The sequence below is a fragment of the Hipposideros armiger genome, unplaced genomic scaffold (genome assembly GCF_001890085.2).
Source record: "Hipposideros armiger isolate ML-2016 unplaced genomic scaffold, ASM189008v1 scaffold_282, whole genome shotgun sequence".
NCBI lineage: Eukaryota > Metazoa > Chordata > Mammalia > Chiroptera > Hipposideridae > Hipposideros > Hipposideros armiger.
Window position 1 is genome coordinate 275,925 of NW_017731632.1, and position 24,510 is coordinate 300,434.

General features: G+C 48.3%; 1 protein-coding gene across 6 annotated transcripts in view; it reads right to left on the reverse strand.

Moving 5' to 3' along the window:
- Positions 1-24,510, reverse strand: part of HTT (huntingtin) — a 126,980-nt gene that overhangs the window by 63,001 nt on the left and 39,469 nt on the right. For all 6 annotated transcript variants that reach the window (XM_019657955.1, XM_019657953.1, XM_019657954.1 and 3 more), the window contains 18 exons: positions 23,371-23,732; positions 19,312-19,432; positions 18,928-19,046; positions 17,243-17,354; positions 16,862-16,999; positions 15,706-15,864; positions 15,518-15,615; positions 14,937-15,076; positions 14,047-14,110; positions 13,698-13,798; positions 11,304-11,450; positions 9,386-9,506; positions 8,322-8,398; positions 7,139-7,290; positions 5,823-6,025; positions 3,388-3,514; positions 1,935-2,062; positions 665-775 (listed from right to left, as the gene is read on the reverse strand). In XM_019657955.1, coding sequence (XP_019513500.1) covers positions 665-775; positions 1,935-2,062; positions 3,388-3,514; positions 5,823-6,025; positions 7,139-7,290; positions 8,322-8,398; positions 9,386-9,506; positions 11,304-11,450; positions 13,698-13,798; positions 14,047-14,110; positions 14,937-15,076; positions 15,518-15,615; positions 15,706-15,864; positions 16,862-16,999; positions 17,243-17,354; positions 18,928-19,046; positions 19,312-19,432; positions 23,371-23,732 — 2,480 coding nt within the window. The remainder of the gene's footprint in view (positions 1-664; positions 776-1,934; positions 2,063-3,387; positions 3,515-5,822; positions 6,026-7,138; positions 7,291-8,321; positions 8,399-9,385; positions 9,507-11,303; positions 11,451-13,697; positions 13,799-14,046; positions 14,111-14,936; positions 15,077-15,517; positions 15,616-15,705; positions 15,865-16,861; positions 17,000-17,242; positions 17,355-18,927; positions 19,047-19,311; positions 19,433-23,370; positions 23,733-24,510) is intronic.

Consider the following 24,510-nt stretch of genomic DNA (forward strand, 5'->3'; position numbering starts at 1 on the left):
ATCGAAAAAAAGGTTTAGAGAAACGGAAACAGGGAACTTGTTAGCCGTACTGTATTTCACTTCAGAGACGCATGTTTAGAGGGCGCCTATCTGTAACTCACTCTGAAATTCATCTGAAAATCAGGTGTCCCGGGAGCCAGGCAGGTGGCCACGCACACACTAAAGCAAATCTAGCAACACATTACCTACAGAAGCTGGGCCGTGCTCATATGACATGGGCCCGCACCGAACAACTGCTTGAACCCTCCCACATGTTCGAACATTTCCTTATAAAATGGGGGTGGGGGACACATTACTGGTTGTGGAAGCAAAGAGCATGGGTTTCAACCGCAGCTCTGCTGCTTCCTCAGGCACCGAGGAACACGTCGCACACCCTTCCCTTGAGAAGGTCAAGTACAAAAATAAATGACTTGGTCAGCAGTTTTAAACCACCAATTTTCTAGGATAAACTGGGTCTAAACTAACAGAGAACTCTCCCCAACTTGAGACTAAGACAAGAATCAGACTCAGGTGCTGTGGCATAAGCAGTGGGGTCACAAAAGCTCCTCCCAAGCTGTCACTGCTTTCTGAATGCACCTGGAGGACGGGGTCCCACCCCAGGGGCACTTGGCTGGGGGCATACCAGACGCGCCAGCTACATCAGGGAGAAGAAATGAACACGAACCTTGCCGATGTCCTGCAGAGTAGCCAGCTCCAGGATCTGAGAGAGAACGTCCAAGGCAGAGCGCAGGAAGCCCCCGAACTTCTCAGTGCTGTTCTGAAGATCCAAGGTGACCTTGGGAAGGTGAAGGGGGAGAACACACGATGACTCCCTAAAACGGGACACGTGCTGTCTGCTGCAGTGCCAGGTGTTCCACGAAGCAGCCCTGGACACTCACCATTCTGGGGCTTTGTCTCTGTCTGTCTATCTGTTTTTAGCACTGGGAAAATGCCTCGGAAAGAAAATTACTCTTCCAAATAGCTATATAAAAACTATTATCTTTCAAAAGCATCTTCCAACTTTTATTGGCCCTACTGACAGAAACAATTCCTAATCTCCTACCATAATGAGAAAAAATTTTAAATGTCCATCATAACCAGTATCTGATAAACAGCATATCAAAATATATAAAGTACACATCCTATCCCATGTACATTAGGCTCCCCGGGGAAAATCATTATCAAATTCAGATACAGCCTTTCAGTCTGGCTACAACAAAATATTAAATTAGTCTTAAGAAGTATTAAATTAAGATTCTAAAGGCCCCAGCTTAATTAAATTATGCAGCAATGCCCCCATGTAATAAACTGAGAGAACAGGTCAGGTCCAAAGATATAATATGAAAGAACAAAGTCAAGGGGAGGAGGATGACCATGAAAATAAAAATTGGCATAAACCCAGCAAAAGCACAATAGATAGAAAGGAAGTGAAGTAAAATCTAATCACCCACGATGAAAGAGGCGAAAGCAGACAAGAAATGCATAGAGGGTGAAGATGGAAGGGGTCCGATCTGTGGGCACCCGGGCGTCAACCGGGAGGTATTCCCAATAGGCCGAGGAAGGAGGGAGACTCCAGGAGTGAGATCACCGCAGACCCCATCCCAGAGGACAGGAGGGTGGGGTGCACCTCCAGCGGGCACTATGGGGAGAGGACCCGCGGGGGCGTCGGTGGGGAGGAGTCGAGGGAGTGTGGTGGGGAAGGCCTTTCTTGAATAGCCAGCAGAGGCGAGGAGGTGACAATCACCATCGCAGGGCTGTGAGGAGAGCTAAAGAGGGAGCTGGGAGCCACATAAACAATGCAGGAAGGCAATCTCGAAAAGACTAATTGTACCTCCTACCCAAAGGCCTAACTTGTTACACGTATGTGTATGCAGGTACACAGGCTATACATCTGAAGAGAAACACCACAACTCGGCAGAAATTTGTGGATGGGCTGCTGCCGAGAGCAGCAGTACCTTGTAATTAGCGTGAGTAGCTTTCAGAACATCGTGCAATTTGAGGTATGAAGGAAGATGGTAGAAACTCCCAAGCGAGGATGATTTATTCGCTGTAACTGGCCCTGAGGTGTCGGACTGTCGAGAGGCTTTAAAAACACACAAAATAAACTTTTAGATCAAACATTTGCTCAGTTCAAAAGAGATTACTGGCAATAATGATTTTCTAAAGTATTTTAGTAGAATAAACTTCAAACTTTTTCTCTTGACTTGGTTAATTAGAAGTAATGAGAAACTAATTCCTAAATGACCAATAAACATAAGTGGAATCTGAGTAGCTCCCCAAAAATAATAAAAGAAAAAGAAGGAAAACAGTATGCTGCTATTGTTAGTTTGTTCCGGTCTGGATGCCCGTTTGCAAAGCAGAGGAACAACTCATTCAGTGGCCTTCAGCTAATCGCATGACCTCTCAGAGCCCAAGGCTGCCAGTGGCAAGACAGGGTTGACCTCACGGCCCTCTAAGCAACCAAGCTGGGGTGACGTGAGCAAGCGGTGACAGCTGCCAAGGGGACACGTTATCATTAAAGCAGTCTTAGACATTAAAATGCCACACCACATGAAGTGGGTCTGGTGTTAGAGTCTTGACTCAGAGCCCCCCGTCTGTGTAACCCATCAGAAGGCCGAGCAGTCACGTACTGACAACCTTGCCCTTGTGAAGTTCTGAAGCTGCTAAACCTTCCGTGGTACCAGTCAGTCCTCAGAAAACACATCCTTTAAAAGCCTGAACACACATGCTTTCCAAGCAACATGAAGGGGAGAGTCCTGACTGCCCCGGCACGGGGACACGGGCACCGCGGGTCACCTGCTTTGCCTGGGCCTCCGGGTCCCACCAGGACGAGCATGCGGACCGCACAGCTGCTCTCCTGCGTGAGCCTGGCCCCTGCCGCTCTGAGACTCCCAGGTGTAGAAGCCCCTGCAAGTGTCTGAATTTTTCAGGTTCCTCTCATGCGGGTACTGTATCCCCTTGTTCTCTCTTGTTTAGCACATCCAGTTGTTAAGTTTTCCTTTTGCGACTTCAGAACTCTTCCTGCCGGAACCAACTACCACGCGGCACCCACACCACCGCCCTGACGGCCAGGAACCCTCCCAACGAGAAGGGAACGAGGCAGCCAGCGAGGCTCCCTGCTCTGGGCCAGATGCCTGCAGACTGCTGTGACCGCGTAGGAGCAAGTGACACTCAGAGACGCGCCAGGCCAAATGTGGTCTGTGGTCATTCAGGAATTAACATTGCGTTTCTGAAGCCCCCTGTGGAAACTGCTGTGTTCCTGGCTCCAGTGCTATGTATTGCATTTCCGTAAAACACCAAGTTATTATATTAACCTTGACACGAATGGACGCTTCAGTCCTCAATTTCCATGATACAGACGGTGCCCCCACCGCGCCTGCCCGTCCCCCGCCCGCCACCGCTTCCTACCTGGACTGGCCTCGCTGCCCTTCTTGGGGCTCAGCGGCACGGACGCCTGCTCTCCTGGCTCCTTGTCCTTACCCTTCCGTCGGATGGGACTTAGGGACGGGGGGTTCGCTAGAGACGGCAGGGCTGCCTAGGAGAGAGAGCAAACCTGGGAAGACACTGATGCCACAGTGCATGGTCGTGCCATCCACTGAGAAGAACTCACGTACGCACTTCCTTGTCTGCGCCCACGTTTACAGAGCTCGGGCACTGTCCACGCACCACCTACTGTAATGCACACCATCGCCCGGACAGGGACACATGTGCTGTGAATGACTGGGGAGGGACAGGGCCCTCAGGGCGCCAGGCAGGGCAGGTCACCTCTACCAGCAGCAGCCAGGGTGTCCTGTGGCAGCCACGACACCAAAGAGGGCACACAGCAGCGTTTCAAACTCCGTTTTCCAAATGAGAAACAGGCTCAGAGGTGAAGTGACTTATTCAGGGTCACAGCTAATAAGCAGCACAGCTAGAGTCACCAGAACAGAATGCCAGGCTCTCTGTACAGGAGGCAGCAGCAGGGGGCAGAGTGACGATGGAGACAGAGACGTGGACTTCAGGCCCAGCCCCATCGCTCACTCACTCCACGCTCTTAGACAGGTCACCTAACATCGTGGAGCCTTGTCGGCCAAATGGCTGCAATCAGGAGAACAGTCTGAGGGCAGCAGGGAAGGACTACAGGGGGCGGCACACAGGCTGCTGCGCCTGGAGCACGCTCGGGGAGGGGCAGCACGACGGCCCCGTGCACGCCTGCAGCTCCATTTAAGAGCCATCTAGAAGAGGTGCATCCGCAGAAACAGAAATGGCAGCAGGGGCGCCTGGAGCCGGGGGCATCGGAGGGTTCAGGAGGGCAGCTAAGGATACAGGGTTCTTTCTTGGGCTCTAAAATTGACTGTGGTGACGGCTAAACACTTCTGGAGGTACGGAACAAACAGAACCACGTGCTTTGAATGCGGGAGTCACACGGCATGTGAATTCCGCTGATTGTCTATGTCAGTAACGCTGTTTGACAAGCATACCGAGGAAGCTACTGCAGTCGTCTGAATGAGACCAGAGCAGTGGCAGGGACACAGAGACATGTACACACGCACATGGATGTACATGTCTGCGCACATGTATGTGAATGGTTTGGGGAAACAAAGGACCTGGTGAGCGAGACTGGGGAGCTGCAAGGCCCCGTTTCTGGCCTCACGGAATACGGGTGAGGGAGACGGGCAGGCACGGCAGGGAGAAGGCTGGGTTCAGGTCTGAACTTGTCTGAGAGTCTGAGAACCACCAGGCAGAGTTCTCATGGGCAGCTGGCCACACTGGACGGTGCTCCAAACATAGGTCTGGGGTCTCTGACGCTTAGATACCGAGGACACGAGAGCAGATGTGCCACTATCGACACGGGCTGTTGAAACGTGAATGTACTGACGACTGAACAAAATGAAGTTCAGGTCCTAAGTCGCGCTGGCCACGTGCCGAGTGCACAGTGGCCACGTGTGTCCTGTCCTAGCTGGGCAGATATGGGATGCTCCTATCCTTACGGAGCTGTGGCAGACAGCACCAGCCCCGAGAACAGGAAGAGGACAGAGCCTGGAAAGCACTAATGGTGGGCAGAGATGAAACCAGGAAAGTGCCCGGGAGAAGGGGTTTGAGGAAAAACAAGGACAATCCAGGAGCCAGCCGGAGAGGAGAAAGGGGCCCAGGACCTGGGATGTACCCACATGATTCAAAGACTGATCTGGGCAGGAGGAGCTGCTGTGGAGAGTGGTGGCAGGAATGCCACCAGCAGGGGCTGAAGAAACCATGGCCGGAGCAGCGAACACCCCAGGCCAAAGGGGCCTCGCAAAGGCAGCTAGTGTCCAGGCAGCAGGAGGCCATCGGGGACAAGCGGGCGGACAGGGCTCTTCACAGAAGCCCGCAGTGAGGGAGCGCCTGAAGCCAGACGTGAGTCTGTTCAAGATGGAGGAGACGGGATGGAAGCCACCGGCCAAGTGAGAACAGTCAGAGCTGACCAAGTGCACACACCCATTTTAAATCCACTGTGTGAATAGGGTGCCATTCACTTTGAAGTTGACTGTACCGAACTGTACTTCACAGAGAAACAAAGGTGTCTGCCCAAGCTCAGAGCCAGGGAGCAAGTGAAGCCAACACTTCGGTGCTGGGTGCCCAGGGCGAACGCCCAGAGCCTAAGACCTCAGCTGGCTTTTCCCTGTTAGCGGTGGCAGTAACTGAGGGTGATGCAAAAGGGCTACGAACTGCATGATCGCATTTGGGAGTTAAATTCTGTGCCCCGACAGGTGCAGTTTTGTTCATTTAAAGCAGGAGAGAGGAAGGAAAGACACAGGGGTGAACGCAGGTGTGCCTAGGCCCTGAGCGCATGGACTGGATGGAAACAGCTGCCTGAGCGGGGTTACCTTCGCCGCTGGTCCAGGGGCCACATCATCCAAAACGTGTGCACAGATGTTAATGACCTTCAGCAGGTGGCAGAAGAGCTGCTCCACCATGGGCACCAGGCTCCGGTCACCCAGAGCTGGCCAGACCTCATCCTGCTTGGTGGCTGTTGGGTTGGCCTCTTCTTCAGAGCTCCATGAACTTCTCAGTGACTTGGGGGCACTGGCTGTGTGTGATACAAGCACACGCGTTACCTCCTACCTCCGCAGCGTAGGGAAAGAAATCGCTTAGGGAACACGCGTCATTCAGAGCCCTCTATGCTGGACAGCTCTGCCTGCAGTGAGCTGATACCTCAAATTCAACAGGAAATTGACGTTTCCCCCCAAGTCATGTTTCCAGTTTCCATGAGTGTCACCATCACATACCCACTCAGGATGTGACAGTCATCCTGGGCCCCTTTTTGATCTTTACAACCTTAGTTCAGCTGGTGACCCAGGCCAGCTGGCCCTGCCTCTTCATTCTCTTTCCATCGGTCTCCCCTGCAACAATCCCACAATCCCAAGCCACTGTCACGTTGGACTCTCTTTCTTGCTTTAACTACAATCTGAACCTCTTGCGTGTCCCTACCTTCCACTCCAACCCACATTCAAGCCAGTGAGTGAGCTTTATACAACACGAATCCGGTTGTTGGTTCCTTTCACGAAGCTCTCCAGTAGCTACCCACGGCAAACAGGACAAGTCCTCCTTGATGGACACTGGTGACATCCACACCCATGATCTCACAGGCCCCGCCTGCCTCACCAGCCACCTTCGCCATCCTCGTCCCTGTCCTTACATGACATCCAAAATGCCTTACCGTTCTCAAACGTCGCAGGTTTTTCATGCCACCATGCCTGGGCACATGCTGTGCCCTCCATCGGTGTGCCCCTTCCTGCCAGCCCATAAATCTTGTTTCCCGTCCTAATCCCTGAAGGACAGTGGTTACGGCTGCTCAGTGCTGCCGCTGTGCCTAGTTCACATGTGCTCCCAGTCTACATGCGACTTGAGATGGAGCCCACACAGCACACTTTCCTCTCGCCCTGGGCCCCCTGAAATGAGCTTACCCACAGCCAGAGAGGGGCTAGCCTGCAAAAGGGCTCCTTCAAAATACTCGACGCAGAACAGCTGCCTACATACACATTCCCGCATGTCGGGAACGCCTGCTGTTCTGACTGACCGAACAAGCTCGCGCTGGCAATGACCTCGCAGTACTTTTCCTCCCGACGCCACCACCCCCAGCCCTCAAAAGGAAACCAAAAGCTGAAGGCCTGGGGTCTCTGCCGGACCTCAGTGCCCATACCTGCAAGCAAGTTGCCGGCTAAGATCAAGGCGTCCTGATGGGCTGAGAGGTCCAATGGGAACCACGCCGACGAGAGCAGGGTGAGGACCATCGAGGCCATGCCGACAGTGCAGCTCTTCCTCGACTCGTCGGAGGCGCTCAGCGGGGGCACTCTGCAGGCAGACATGCATGGTCAAGTACAGAGACACTGAAAAGTCTCACTTCTCTTATGAACCAAGGAAGGCAGGTCACTGTTCGCTTTACACCAGCTCACACAACAGTGTTACTATAGCTAACCAACATCTTTCCTGTAAACCACAGGTCCACAGAAACCATTTGGGAAAGGAAATCGGGCAGCAGATCTGCCTCCAAGTGTCACAACTGTCTATCTTGATAACTTTTTAACATTCTTTACACTCTGAGTTAGCACATTTTACTCCAATGCCCCAGTCGCCTAGAAGCTGAGTCTAGTGCTGGCGCTACGACTAGGAACGGGAGCAGCTCACAGACAACTTGCTGACAGGACAGCAATCATGCCAGATGGGAGGCCGCGGTCCACTTCAGCCAGTGCTGTGCTGGCTGGCCACACGCGGGCATGCACGTGAGATCTGCAATTCACGTCCAAATGGGACAGCAAGCCACCAAAAATGTCCTCAGTAATCAGCACACAGGACAGGAGCTTCCTCCTGACTGCGGTGGCAGGCTCAAAATTAGCTCACAGATCAATTAGGGCCCTCTACTGGAAGAAATCATTTTTTAACTCAAACTGTTGAATCAGTACAATAGATAGTTCCTAAGTTACACTCTTGTAGTTCACCACGTTCTGTATGATAGGTCATATTTGATCTTAAACAAAAAAGTATTTCTAACTTTTTAATACACAGTGAACATTTTTGAAGAGAAGCAAGCCAATTAGAAATGTGTTTTGCCAGCATACGCAAATTCTCTTAAATGAACCTGCAAATCACACCCCCAAACTCTTCAAAGTGCAGAACAGTGAGCAACTGACACCCACTGGAATCACAACTAGCTCAGTATTTCCCATGGCGCCCGTCACTACCTCCCACACAAACAACGGGGCAGGAACAAGCAGCCTTCAGTATTTCCCCAAGGATAAAAGGCTTCACAGAAAGCAACAGGGACCCCAATAGCCACGTTTGCATCACACAACTGTAGTCAGCCACATGCCGAGAAAAACACATACCCACAGTGCCAGCCTAAGCTCCAAACGCAGACCGGAAAGGCTGTGGACAGAAGACACAAAGCTTCGCAGCATCCAAACTAAAGACGAAAGGAACAAGAAAGTCACACCCAATACCAGGAAGGGTTATCAAAACGAACCTGTTACCCTTTATAAAAAGCACAAACATGGAAAAACGGAGATCTGTGGCTAATGCCAGGATATGCGCCCTAGACAGCCTGGTCTTAACTGTCCGAGCTTCCCATACACGCAAGCATTTCTCTGTCACATAAAATAAATGACAAGGTTTAACCCGGTGATCAGCAAGGTAACACTACTTTTGTATAACGTTGTTTTTTTCTGATTATGAAAGTTACACTTGATCATTTTAGAAAATGTGGGAACATCTGAAAAATATAAAGAAAACAAAAATCCCTCATAATCCTAAAATTCATTTTGGCAATATTCTGGCAGTTATTGTCTTAAGTATGAGAAATGTATGTGTGTGAATACCACTTTTCATGACTAAGATCTGACAACACATAAGCACACAGTTTTGTGTTGTGCCTTTTTCACTCAATATTATAACCCAGATTACACTCACTATATTCTAAAAAATCTACAAGCATCATGTTAATAGGTGCATAATAAATGTACTACTGAATGTACAGAACTTAATCACTCCTGGGTTCTTGGACATTATGGTTCTTCTCCAATTTAGCATCCTAAGTAAGTATCTATAGATAATTACATTATACAAAAATCTTCGTTGGCATTTCTAGTTTTTCCTCCTTAGTATATATTACAAAGTCGCTGAGTCAATTATATTAGAGATATTTTAAACTTCTGATATATTACAATGTAGTTGTTATTTTCATTTTTATGTCTTCCTGTATTGGCTGAATTTTTTTACAATGAGCACTTATTAATAATAAAAAAATAAGCTGTTTAATTCCTGTGGGAATAAACTAAGGTACTGTTCACAGAAGCACAGCTTGGTAAGCCCACATGTAAGAGCTTTAACACAAGCATTAACACCATTAGCACTGACCATGACCTCACTGACCATGATCTTCACGGAGACTTACTGTAAGCGCTCGAGTGGTCGCTGTGGTTAGTTCGTGAGAAACCGCAGCAATGACTCTCGAGAGGTTATTTTCCATGGTGACATCCGTTATGCTCGGTAGCAAGTTATAGCCTCTATATATTCTAAGGAGAAAAATACGGAGACTTAAAATCTACCATTTAAAGTTAATGACATTTTTCAAAGTTCAAGTGGCGTGTGGAAGTTTAAGATTAAAGGCTATAAGAAGTTCAAGCAATCTTGGCTTTTAAGTTAAGCACCGGAAATACATTGTATAGAATTCTTATTCTGTAAGTGGTTGGAAGCGCCCCCTCCCTCCCTCCAGTCTGCCCCAAACATCTTCCCTGTGGGAGTGGGGCAACCTCCCCCCAGAGCCCTGCCTACAATCTCTCTCCACATCTGAAGCCACCCACTTTTCAACCTTTATGTGAAAAGCATCCCTCACGAAGCTACTCCTGAGTCCAAGACAAAAGGAAGTCCTCCTTCCACCACAGGCCGCCTCGGCCCTTTTCCCATATTCCGTTCATGGCCCGTTGCAATCTCCATCCCTCATCAGACTCCCATACAGATTCTAATTCCCCAACTCTACGAATGAAACCAAGGCAGGTCAGCGGTGAGTCACCTTGTACCCTTCAGCGTCCTGTCCACGAGGCACTCCACCACACGCTAAGGAGAAGACTATTTATCTTGTCACCCAAATTCTAAACAGAAGCAGCAGAGCTGCATACACAGCGGCACGACTGCTAACTGGGTGCCTCATACCAGAACCCCAGAAGCACCACCGGGCGTCAGGGGGCCAGCCAAGCATGGAACTGGGAAGACTTTCAAAGTAGTAGATAGTAACCAATTTTAATGAAACATTATACTCATCCGTTGGCACCTAAACATTCATTTTCTGAAATGACATTTAGAAACAGCGGTTCCCCTAAGCTTCTCAATTCCTGATAATGAAATACTCTTTCACTGCTTCTGCTTATCTTAAAAGGATTATTTATCCCGAATCCTTTCAAAGAGGGAAAATGCCAGTTCTGAGCTAACAAAAAAGACATTCTCTGAGAAGAAAATTACTTCTGTGTGTTGTTTAAGCACTCTTTACATGTGAAGAGATATTTACTTGGGAATAACGACTTCAAAATTTGACAAGCTGGGTTCCAAATTCAGAACAAAAGCATCAAGCAAACATTTCAGCTTAAAAGTCATTTAGCCCAAATTTTTTAAAAAACTGCCACTCCACAGAAAGGACACTTATCATATAAAACTAACTTTAAAATAACATTTAAAACACAGAGTTAAAACGACATAAATTTTATCACTTCTACAGCCTTCTTTGCAAACTAAAACTCTAAAGAAAAGTACAACTTCATTAAAGCATTTTGCTCTAATTATTCTTACACTCTACGCCACTCATCTGAGAATCAGACGACAATGGACTCTGTCCAGCCACTTTACACCGCGTCGGAAAGCTTCCACAATCACTGTGAATGATAACTGCAAGCCGCTGAACTGGTGGATAACCCTCAACACTGACACTCCTTACTAGTCCACTCACCTAAAAATGAACAGGCATGACACAACCATACTCATCACAGGTAACAAATAAAGTGAAAATGTTAATGGACGAGATTTTAGATAACACATAGCATCAGAGTCACACAGAAAAATACACTTGTTGGTATGTGGCCTGTAATGACCAACTGAGATTGACGGTGTCACTGCTGTGACTCGGCAGAGCTAATTGAAGAGGTGGGATGGGGAATCCTGATGAAGAGAAATATCCTCTAACCGGAAGACACCCTACTCAAACACCCGACCGAAAGGCGTTGTTCAAGAAAGTCCATGTTAGATGATAGCCCTGGAAAAGGCGCCAGGGAACGGCGCACGCTCCCTGACAACAACGTCCGGTGGCCGCTGGGTTAGTGTACCTGGTGATCGTGCTGACGGAGAAGTGAGAAGCAGGCTGCGTCTCGTGCATGAGAAGTTTCAGGTAAACACTGCTTTGCTCTCTTGCCACGGCCACTACTGGATCAGCTTGTCCTTGGTCACACTTATAAAACAGCTTCGGGACGAGCCTGAAAGTAAGTTCATGTACTCAAGGGCAGTGCGTGAAACCACACTGGGACTCACCGGTCTCTTCTGTCAAGCGGCTGAACCTCACCTCGCGGCCCCCAAACCACCATTCCCCATTCTCCCAGCACGTCAGAGTGGGGGTCTCCAAGCACAGGGCCACTCGCCACACGCCCAGGGAGTCACGAGGTGCTGTCCTTCGTTTTGCCTATCAGAAAGTGCCCTTCTCCACATGTATGAAATGTTATGATTAACCCCTGGTTGGTCTCTTTCCAGTCACCTGTTTAGCGCCCTCAGGTGCCCGGGCCAGGGGCCACGCACAACCCGAGCACAGAGCAGACCCGCGAGCAGAACTGCCCCACACACCCCAGGCGGCAAAGCTCCAGCTGAGGTCCCTCACAAACCTGAACCAAACTCAAGGCAGAAGGCGGGCAACTTCCCCAGGGGCACAGGAGGGTGCTCACGGAAGGGGCAGGGCTGTACTCCCACGCTCACAGAAGCGCAGAACTTTCAGAACCAGTCAACAATTTTATCACACTAGTTTGCAAACTCCAGTACCTCTAATTAAAATCTCTTTTTTCCAAAGAGCCGTGGTCATTAAGCACAGTTTTGGGGGGTATAATAAATTGCTATCACTTGGAGAAAATGATAGAGATCCAAAATCTCTGATTAGGCGAGTCATACAAACCCAGTTAAATAAGTTAATGAAAAGGTACATACACCTCACAAGTAATCAAAGACATGCAAACAACAGCAATATAACGGGAAGGATGCAACAAAATGTAACTGGTTTTCTTAGAGTAGTTTGATTACAAAAATTTTCATTTCCTTTTTTATATTTCCCCTAAATGTTGTTCAGTAAATGAGTGTTACTTTTAAAAGTCACTTTAAAAAGAAATACCAATTTCGGCCTGAACAACTGACACATATTTAACTTTTTCTGAACTATCTGATGTGGCGAGAAGAATCAGGCACGGTCGTATTCTGGTAGTAGGGTGTAAGCTGGTAGGCTTCTGGGGAGCAAGTCCACCGTAAGTACCAAAACCCATTAAAAATCCACTTCTAGGAATCCACCCAAGAGAAGGGAAAAATGTATGTCCACACACAGCCTTGTAGGCAAATGTTCACAGCAACAAGACTCAGAGCAGCCCAACAGTAGAAATAACAACAATATGCATCGTCTGGTGAATGACTGAATAAAACGTGGTATTCTCCGCATGATGGAATGAATACCACTCAGCAATAAAAGGAACACGCTAGTGGTACCTGCTGAGCACAGAAGAACCGCAAAAACTCAGTGACAAAAGCCAGGGCAAAAGTCCATCTACTGTATGATCCCATTTATAGAAAATGTCCAGGAAGGGCAGCTCTCTGGAAACAGGAAGTAGGTTCGTGGTCCCGGGGACTGCCGGGGGAAACTGGGAGTTTGCAGAGGGGCACAGGGATCTCTGGGGCGATGGAAACGTCTTAAAGGTGGACTGTGGTGACGGCTACACAACCCTGTGAGTGTACTAAGGACCATTTAACTGTACACTTAGAACACGTGCATTTTAAGGGATGTAATTTATACCTCAAAAAAACTATTAGAAATTAAAAAACACATTAAAAAGCCTGGCCTAGTAACTCAGCTCCCAGGAATAAATTTTAAGAAAAAAAATTATATACATTTATGTGTAACCATGTTGAATGGAGCATTATTCATTATTCAAATCGAAGAAAACTACATAGCCAACCAAATAAAATTTACATAAAAATATATCACAACCACATAGTAAAAATGGCACTAATTAAAGATCCTTTTTCAGGAGAATATTTAATAACAAGAAGACGCTAATAATATATTAAGTAGAAATGACCAGATCACAAAACTGCATGTACATTTTGTCCCAATTTTGAAAAATAAACTCATATACAGAACATACAGCAAAATGTTAACAGCGGTTATCTCTAAGGGGTAGAATTGAAGGTAATTTTCTTTTTCTTAGTGCTATTCTCTACATTCCAAAGTTTTGAAAATGAAAGCGTATCACTTTTACAGTAGGAGATTAGTATTTTGTTGCTGTTTTAATTGTCATTTAGACTTCTCATGGCAGCGATAATTTCTTTCTTGATAGTTTAAGAGTAGCTGAAGGTGGCCGCAAAAGATTTAGGAATACTGCCCTACAGCCTCTGAATTTTCCCCTTCTCCCATCCGCGTAACATTAGCGCTTTAACCAGAAGAGTGAGTAAAGAAGAAAGCACTAAGTAAGTACCTCATCAGTGAAGCGGCAGCGACATGTCGCACCCTGGGGTCTTCGTCCCCAAGCAGATGGATGACAATATCACTGAGCACCCGTTCTTGCAGTTTTAAAAGCTTTGGAGAGAGGAGCAATAAAGCAGACATCAGCTCTGTAGTTAGCTAATTTTCAGGACGGTATTTTGGAGAGCCAGTGAGGAGGAACTCAGCATCACTAGTCTTAAGTTTCCCCCACACAACACTGTCGTTCATGACACCGACTGTGAAGTAAAGCTGGGCAGAATGCCCAGCGAGACGCCACAGTGGGAAAGTGCGGCAGCGGGAGGTGCCCAGGCGGCTCCCAGACATGAACATGAACTGCTTACCCCTGTGTAGTGGTGGGCGCCTCTGTGAAGGTGTTCTGCTTTCGCCTCCAGGAAGCTCACCAGCCTGCCACCGGAAAACATGGAACAATGAAGGGACTCATTACTCAGCAAAGCCCTCTGGCGGCCTGCAAGCCACTGGCAGGTAAGACGCCAGGGAGGCCGCTCGGGGATTAATCCGAGCCCCCCGGGGGTGGGGGCTCTCAGGGCAGCAAGGGCAGCGCTTACTTGAACAGGCAGAAACACTGTGTTTGACAAGCAGAGTTTATATTCCTCTCTTACTCCAGGCTAACCCCTGCACCCTCCCGCCACCGCGCTCGGCATCCCGTCTGTGGAGTGCAGCTGGGACAACCCCTGATTCTCAGAGATGTTCTGAGGATGCAAGCAAACACTCCGCCCGCAGAGGGTGGCCAGCATGGCCTGGCACATGACCAGCCTCTGGAGGTGGTGCCTTACAAATGCCCCGGCAACACAGGAAAACTTCCCTTCTGAAAGAAAAAACTCGAACCCAAACCCATTCCTAGGAAATGAAAAACTGCAACACATCAAAAGTTATTTTTCAGTTGCAACAAAATACACATCAGCTGTCGCCTGAGTTCAGTGTGATGAGGAGCACCTTACTTTTAAGGAAGCAGGACTGATACAAGCGACTCTGTTTTAAAAGTCGGAGCCCTTTTATCTCCACCAGCCGGAGCGCAGGCAGGACTAAGACCCTCGAAAATGGCAGTGCATTTAAGACGATGAGAACAGGGAAGCAGAGGAGGAGGGTGGCACCACGAGCCAGAAACCATGGTCTCGCCGCCCCGGCTCCCTGGGCACCATGACACCTGCATCAGCTGCCCCGGCCGACCCTGCGCAACCCCGGTCCCTGCTAATGAACCTGGTGCACTCACCTGAAGTCGATCTCGGCCAGTGTCTCCAGCAGCTCCGTCCTCACCAGCCAGTAGGAGCTGTTCCTCAGGCCCAGCAAGTCTGTGATCAGCTGCAGCCCCAACTCACTGTAGCTGCTACTGCAGAGGCTCATGACGCAGTGCTAGGAATGGAAAGCGAGGCTGAGGCCATGGCCATGGCCATGGCGGCCGGTCAGCGGGCGGCAGCCGCACCCGGTGATCTGTGACACCACAGGACACACACCTGTCCCACATCCGAGATGCTGACAGTGCCCACTTCACCTAGGTGACCTCGAGTTTAGAAGGAACCGTGCCCCTTTCATGGGGGAAGGGGGTCTAGTTCTAAATACACTCTTTAGGAAAAGTTATTTTTCAAACAAATTTTCTGAGAATCAAAACTCAAACAAAAGTCCATTAAGCCTTAACTTTATCGGCACTATTTTCTTCCTAAAGCTGAGTGGTAGATACAGAGATTTGTTATTGTTTACAGCTTTAGAATATCTTGACACATTTAACATTTAACTGTAATAATGGTAAAATTTCCCAGAATCAGAGCACTGGGTCCCACAGAGGATCACACTCACCCGTACAGCTGTACAAGCCAACTTGCAAGTTACAGAAGATTCGTCCTTCAAGGTTTTCTGCAGCAAAGGAATGCAGTCCGCCAGAGAAAATGTGTTTCCTGACCAAAACAGCAAGCAACAAACGCCTTCATGAAAACCTGACCTTGGGCCCTACCTAGAAAAGACAGTCCTGAAAAGCCTGCCCTTACCTGTCAGAGTTCTAACGGTGCCCATCCAGTCGCCCACGTGGAAGCGGGACCGGCTGAGGATGGAGGAGATGAGGGTCCCGCAGAGAATGGCTGTGGCTCCTCGGACCTGCGGGTCTCCGTGATCAATGTAGTTCAGGACGCCTGAGACATACTGCTCCTCTGGGGGATGAATTGGCCACCCACCATGTAAGGCCCCACCTTCAACCTTCCAGCTCAACACAAAAGCTTAATTGTCAGGAAACCAAAGGGCAGGGGGCTATCCCAGTCTAAGCCAGACCTGACTATAATAACCGTGAGCGGTAAAGGCATTTGGAGGCTTAAGGGTTCCAGAGGTAGCACCTGCCCGATACCACGCACACTGTAACACAGCGGTTCTCACCCTATGGGTCGCGACCCTTTCACAGGGGTCGCCTAAGACCATCGGGAAACAAAAAGATATTTACATTACGATTCATAACACTAGCAAAATTACAGTTATAGAGTAGCAACGAAAATAATTTTATGGTTGGGGGTTACCACAACATGAGGAACTGTATTAAGGGGTCGCAGCATTAGGAAGGTTGAGAACCGCTGCTGTAACAGGTGGTAATTCCAGGTGGTCAGCCCATAAGCAAATTCTAGGATTTCATTTCAAAAAGATCAGAGAAACTCAAACCAAACGGGTCTACACTCACCTACCATAAATTAAAAGCACAAGTTTGCCACCTCGCCCACACACAGAGTAGACGGCGGAGGCGAATTCCCAAGTGGGTTCTTCCCACCACCTACTCCACGGTGAGAAGGGACCTGCTGTTGCCGCGGCCGTGCTGTGCCCATGTGTCTGAGAGTGAACGTCTAGCCAGGCTCAGTGTGACCCAGGCAATGCTGATCACACACACTTCGCGCTTTAGGTATTAACCCAATGCATTTATTCCGGCCTTAAATTCCTGGAATTCCATTGTTTTGTTATGTGCATTTCACCTAAACATCCCGTGGACAGGGGTCCAGAAAGCGACACTAATTACTATCTGTGTATTTGATGGAGACTACGTACGACACAGTTCAAATGCCACAAATCAACTCAAAAAACTTCCTGCTCTGAAATAGCCAAGATGGTCTGAAACAGTTTTCAAAACAATGACGACCCATGAGGAGGAAGAGGCGAGCCTGAACGTACCAGAGTGTTCCATGGTTTCGAGGGGTGTTCTGTAAAGTTTGCTGAAGAAAGATTCGGGGTGAAGGGCCACAGCAGCTCCCACACAGCTGAGAGCCAGCGCCTTCACGCTGACCCTCACGTCCCTGTCGGGAACCAGCGCTGCAAAGGAACCATTTGGGTTACCTTCAAAGCTGCCAACACTTCATTTCCAAAGACACACACACTGGCCCGCGAAAGCAGCTGCCCCACCATCCCTCCCTCCGCCCGCCAGTCAGTGAAAACCGACGCTCACTCACCCAAATGACTCTCTGGGCTGCACTAACGAGGCACTAAACTGTCACCCATCTGACCTGTGACACCTACTAATTTCCCTCAACTCTGTAGCTGCCCTTCCATACTTACCATTTCTTTCCCCAGTTAGCAAAAATGAAGCAGACAAAAGGCGGACGCAATGGACAAGGGGAGCAGAATCCTCGTCGGTAGGCTGTCCTATGTCACCTTTGATCCTGCAAGGCTAGAACACAGAAACTGACACTTGTTTGTCTTACAGAAACTTGTTTGTCAGAGAACCAATACATTCGTTCATTCGCCCCTTAAACAAATGGTTCCCAGGCAACTATGCGGGGTGCTGGGATGCAGACGCCTCTCTCTGCCCAGGTACACGCCTGACCTCACAGACCACGGTGGGCACAACAGACCGGTCAGAGGGTCACGTGGGCTGTGGCAGGGATGAGCTCAGCCTAACTGGCAGGGAGGGCACACGGGATAGGAAGGCAGCTGAGCCCCGGCACTCAGGAGAGGCTGCGTGGGCAGGGACAGCCTGAGCCGGCGTCTACAGGACAAGAAGCTCTCAGGCAGAGGGAGGGGCCTGGGGAAAGCCCGGGGCTGAGGGGCAGGCCTGGCGCCCGGGGACCTGGAAGGCACGATCGGGGAGGGGGGGGGGCAGGCCTGGCGCCCGGGGACCTGGAAGGCACTGTTAAGATTGAGCATTTATGTAGGACTAAGTACAAAACACTATTTCTTGCCCTGAGGACAACAGGCCTGCAGGCAGAGGGAGGGGCCTGGGCGATCGGGGGGGGGGGGGGGCAGGCGCCCGGGGACCTGGAAGGCACGATCGGGGAGGGGGGGGGGCAGGCCTGGCGCGTGGGGACCTGGAAGGAACTGTTAAGATTGAGCATTTATGTAGGACTAAGTACAAAACACTATTTCTTGCCCTGAGGAATTTCAAATCAACTGGGAGAACAGAAAGTTCTTCAAAACCTTAGACACAGAACGAGCAGCCATTCCACATATGGGTGTGCACCCCCAAAAATTGAAATCAGGGTACTGAAGAGATATTTGTTCCCCCACGTTCCTAGCAGCATAATTCACAATCATCAAAAGATGGAAGCAACCCAAGTGTCCATCGATGGATGAACAGAAAAACAAAATGTGGTGTACACACTTAATGGACTACCATTCAGCCTTAAACAGAAAGGAAACCCTGACACCTGTACACCATGGAAGACATCATGCTCAGTGAGATAAGCCAGACACAGAAGGACAAACATTGTGTGATTCCACTTCTGTAAGGTCCCCAGAGGCATCAAATGCAGAGACAGGAAGCAGAATGGAGGTGACGAGGGGCTGGGGGAAGAGATAGGGAGATGCTTCGTGGGGACAGAGTGTCAGTTTGGAAAGATGGAAACTTCTGGAGATGATGGTGGAGATGTTCACAATAGCGTGCAAGTACTTAGTGCCACTGAACTGGCAAATGTTATGTTACGTATATTTTATTTACCATCATAAAAAAACAAACAAATCAATTAAATGGAACATAAACAAGAAATGTAGTAAGGCCACGCATGACCATCAAATGAATGGCCTGGGACTCAGGTGAGGTGGCCACCAGGTAAGACAGGCTGGTCTGGGGAGGGCGCCCAGAGATTCCCAGGGCCTGGGGAGGCAGGCGTCAGAGTAGGCCCGGGCAAAGGTCCCGATTTAAAGGGCAAAGCTGAGCAAAAGCTCAGGAGGGCCCGACGCATGGCAGACAGGGTACTGCACTGACTCAACACGCACGAGCTCAGACCGCTGCCCACGTCTCTCACCTTGTTTTCTTGGTCTCCTGGTTCAGCTGCTTCCTCTCTCGACACAAACCTATCTATGCTGCTGTCAGAGGGCTGCCTGCTGTGGCCCATGCTGCTCAATAAATGTGCTTGTTGAAGGGCTTAAAAAAACAGAGAAATCAAGATTAAGTGGCAAGCTTCCCATTAAAACAGAAATACACATATTTACACATAGTCAACATGAAAGTACAGGAAGGAGTTAGATCAAGAAAAAAGACAATCACTCCTCAATTGTTTTTCCTCATTTGCTATTTACAGCTCAGAAAATACAGCTATCGAGATTTCTTCCTGGAAGCTAAAATAAAACTAAGACATCGGGGTTGAAAAAAAGACCATTTGGGGGCAGATTGGCTGAAGTCAACATACCGACTGAAGAGCTTCCAAAAGCGTCTGCGTCTTCATCAGGAAGAACACCTGTGGGGTCCTCGTCCTCGTCCTGCGGCGACAGCTGCATCCCTGAGTACTGGCTGTCAGCACCATCTAACACCTAAACGGTCCGAGAGAGGCTGTGAAGGCTCTGAGGTGTCGCTGCTAAGGACAAGCCTTGACATGCAAGGGCAAAGGCAAAACTCCTATGTGACACGGCCCATGTCGTACACACTAATGCAAGGCCATTCCTCAAATGCAAGTAGACACGTGTATAAATTACCGAGAGCTCACTGATCACACGTTACTACTACATTTTCAAAAGCTTTTATAACTCGAAAAATTCCAAAGAATTCCAATCTGGACATTTCTTTTTGATATTTAAAAAAAAAACAAAAAAAAACCCTAAACAAAATTTTTATCTTCACAAGCAATTTTTACAGCAAGTGAAAAATGAGTACAAATCTTTTAGACAAAAACCTAATATAATACAATGTGATCAAACAATGTGAATGTTTACATTTTTAAAAAATTTTTACAGTAAAAGACATTGCCATTAATCCCCCTCAAAATATTCCCCCTCGCTTTGAACACACTTATCCCAATGTTCTTGGCACTTTCTGAAGCAGTTCTGGAAGTCCTCTTTTTTGAGTGACAGGCTGTTGCGCTGTCGTGGCTGCTTCGATGTCCTGAATCAATTCAAAACATTTTCCTTTCACGATCATTTTTATTTTGGGGAATAGCCAGAAGTCACACAATGCCAGATCCGGTGAATAAGGTGGATAAAGACACACCAGTGTTTTTATTGGACAGAAATTGCCATATACCAGAAGAGATGTGTGACAGAAAGCTTTTCTGTTGTGATCAAAAACTATGATGAATGCTGCTGCCAGGTGCCATCCAATGGAAATGCAGGGATCTTCAATACAGGAAGCGGTATGTCGAACCTTAGTAACAGTGTGTGACAAATTTCAACTTGTTCAGTGCAGTCAGTCAGGTGTGAGCCACGGTTGAGAGAAGGTGTGTTTTAAAGTGTGCAGTAGGGCCAGCCGAGTGGCGTGTTGGTTAGGAGTTGGCTTGGGACATCAAGCTCTGAGCATGCGCATGGCCCCGGTTTGGATCCCACATTGAGGGCCAGTGACGCTGCGCCCTCTACAGCTAAGATGGTGAACAACACCTCAACCTGGAACTAGGCTGCCGTGAGTCGCCGGCGATGGCGTAGGCTGCCGTGAGTGGCCAGCAGCAGGTGTGAGCTTTTGTGAGCCACTGTGAGTGGCCGTCCAATGGCCGACAAGAGAATACCTCACCCAGGAAGAACGCAATGATAATACCAACATGGGCCAGTGAAGTGACGTCCTCCACAACTAGACTGAAGAACAAAAGGACAGCAACTTGTCTGTTCCCCCTCCCTGATTCCCCAACGCTGTTCCCCTCCCCCAATTCCCCAATGAAATCTTTAAAAATCAATCAATCAATCAATCAATCAATCAAGTGTGCAGTAAGTTATCCACCATCATGACAACACTCTGTGTCATACATCGCTTCTGGTATGGCGATTTCTGTCAAATAAAAACATTACAGTGTGTCCTCATCCGCCTTATTCACTGGATCTGGCACCATGTGACTTCCGGCCCTTCCCCAAAGTCAAAATGATTCAGGACATCAAGGCAGCCATGACAGCACAACTAAAAACACTCATGAAAGAAGACTTCCAGAACTGCTTCAGAAAGTGGCAAGAATGATGGGCTAAGTGTGTTCAAAGCGAGGGGGGAGTATTTTGAGGGGGATTAATGGCAACATAATAAATTTTTTTATTGAAACATTCATCGTATTGTTTGATCACACCTCATGGCTATGTCCTAAATTGTGAGAACTTAATCAACTAAGCTTTGGACACAGTATTTCATACATGCAGCCATAAGCTGGGTAATAATTCCATACTGCAACATTTTTTCACATTCAGTTGAAATCCCATGTAATTTACCTGAAAAACTGAATGATGAACCCTCAATATGCTAGTAAATTATTACTAAAATAAATTCTATACCATTTTCCAATAATCATTCCAAATCCTTTTAATTAAATTTAAAAAAATCAAGCTACATGATCAAAAACGACGAACAAAAATCAATTTCCTCCCCTCTCCATCCTCCAGATTAGTTTACAAAAACAACAAAAAACAGCACAATAAAAATGTCACAGTAAAAATCGTTTTGAATACTTCACTACAGCTTAGGCAGGATCTGAAGCACATCACATTGACTGCGTGCCCTGGTCTTCCTAAGTCTTACGACACGAGCACTGTTACCGCTCCCGTTTTGTTGGTTAAGAAGCTAAGGCAGAAGGGACGGAGCTGCTCCAGGCTGCACAGCTCACGGCAGAGCCCGAATTCTCACGCTGCCAGGCTCCCCGTAGGCCAAGCCCCTTACCCCATACTGAACTGACTCGTGAAGCAACTCCCTATCCCCTTCAATTGGTTTATTTTTCTCTACGGCACTTATATCCCTCTATGTGTTTACTTATTGACTATTAGCTAATGACCTGCCCTATGCACATGTACATGCTCTAGAACAGGGGTAGGCAAACTATGACCTCTGGGCCAAACCTGGCCCACCACCTGGTTTTTGTAAATAAAGCTTTACTGGAACTCTGCAATGCTCATTTGTTTATATGTTTTCCATGACTGCTTTCACATTACAACAGCAGAGATGTGACAAAGGCTGCATGGCTCAGAAAGCCAAAGATATTTACTCTCTGGTCCTACATGGAAAGCTTGAGGACTCCTCTAGGATATTAGCTTCATGCGAGCAGTTTTGCATGTCACGCTCTGGACCTCATCTCCGGTTTGTAGAACACTCCCTAGAACATACTAAGTCTTCAATACACTTGTTCAGCAAAACATTAATAACTGGATACAAGATGGAAGCATTTCATCAACTAGAAAGAACTACACCAAAGTGGGAATTCAAGGGAAGGTGCTTAGCTCCCTATGGGCCAGAGACCTGCTAGGCCTGACCACCAGCACTGTCACTCACTCAGCCTCTGCTGAAACACTCCCAGTGTTTCTGTGGTCATTCATTTCTATTTTTAACAAGTCTGTCCAGAAACCATCTACTATAAAGAGGCAAGACATCATGGGAGCTGGTGTGACCCCTGCGCAGGCTTCACACGCTCCTGTGCCCAGCACTCTCCCAGCCCGTCCTGCTCCCTGTGTGCTGGGCAAAGTGCCTGCACTCCCTGCCTAACATCGTGGCCCTCTGTTCCCATGATCTGTCCCGTCCTCCCCAAGCCTCTGGTGAAAAACACTACCAACGAGCCTACTTCTCTAACGAGTAACTAAACCCACGTGGCCATTAGAAATCACATCCACGTGACAACTGGTCGAAGGGGACATGCACATGCTTCATCCCATGATTTGTAATTCAGCGTTTCTGTATTTAGCCAAATAAAAAACAAAACCATGGTCTTAACAAAATGGATTCAACAGTAGCAAAACACTTAATGTGCAAATTTTTAAAATAAGATTGGGTATAAAATCTAGTATGTGCTTGCACCAAACTTTTTTATTAAAACATCCGTGAAGCGTTCCTTGTCCACTGACTCAGAGATCAGAGGTACTTCAATCCATGCTCTATGGATGAGATGCCTTATAAACATTTTGAAAAGTCAAAAAGTGTTAAGATAATGCATAGTATTATTGTTATTAACTACACTGCATTAAACCCACAGGTCTGTTAATAGGCTTCTTAAAGATTTTTTAAAATAATGGTTTCCCCTGTGCCCCACAAGGTCTTAAACAATTTCAAATGCACTCATTTTAGCAGAGTCCACATCATCAACTAATTTGGGGCCTCCATGTTCAACACAAATGACACTCAGCCACTTCCTTCAGTGAAGGTCTCAGATGGTGTCAAGCTCTCCGTTAATGATCGGAGCTGGTGGCCTCCGCACTGTTATTAGTGGGTCAGACGGACAGAGGAGAATGAGCAGAAGGCCCAAGTCTGGGCCTTTAGGGAAGACCCCTGTGCAGAAACCGGGGAATCCCTCCCAGCCACTTACAATCTCAGAACTATCCGAAGGGGTCACGGCTGAATCCGGCCCTTCGGTGGTGGTCTGGGAGCTGTCACTGATGGGTGAGGAAGCCTGGGTCCCATCATTCAGGTCCATGGCAGGGTCGGAGGGGACAGCGCTGATCTGGCTGGAGCTGTGGCTCAAGATGTCCTCCTCGTCCCCGTCAGTGGCCGTGCTCATCAGGTCACAGCCAGCCAGATCCACCGAGTCTGGCTGCAGCGTGTGCTGGGACCGGGGCTGCTCAGTGATGATGTCGTGACTCGTGGAGTCGGCAGCTGAGCTGGCAGAGCCAGGAGTGGAGAGCCCAGAAGAAGTAGCCAGCTCACCGCTGATCTCACCCTTGGCTGAGGCTAAACACAAAGAAACACCCATTCCTCAAAGGGCCGGGAAAAATATTCAGTAGGGATCAAATGTTTGTAAAATACCCTAAAATTCACTATCACCATTTCAACTGCAAAAAAAAGCCTGAAATGTGGTGAAAATATGCACTCGGAAAAGTCATGACACATTTTTGCAACAAAAAACACAGAAAAAATACGTCATGACTCTTCCGACAACCTAACAGTATACATCAAAAGCAAGGCAACGGTGCATCCTTCAAAAATGAACAAAGTTGCTTCCCCCTGTGTTATTTACCTACCTTCCGCCATATTATTATAATAAAATAAGGGTCAGCAGGCGGTACTTTTTAAGTGCTATCAATATTCCCAATGGGCATTTTACTGCAAACCTCACATATGCCCAGTAACGTCACCACGTCAAGTTCTTAGGCAGCCGCTGCAGCCATGGCTCAGAGGCACAGGTAATGACCTGTGGTACGCGGGTGGTTCCCAGGCGGCCAGTCAGGGGCACGGGCCGCACTCACCGACGCCCAGGCGAGCAGTGCTCAGACAGGACATGAATTCACCATCGCTTTGAGGGGGGCTTTCTTTCTTCCCAGACCCTGTTCAAGACCTCTAAGCCGGTTCTACTCTCCTGTAGTATAAATATGCACCACAATTCCCTCGTTTAGTGTTGAAATTCCAACTAAAAACAACACTGCATAAAAACCACCACAAAAAGACCTACCGCAAGCCATTAGCAGTGGGAACCCGGGAGGCCACTGCGTCAGTGGGCACCTAAGCTTTA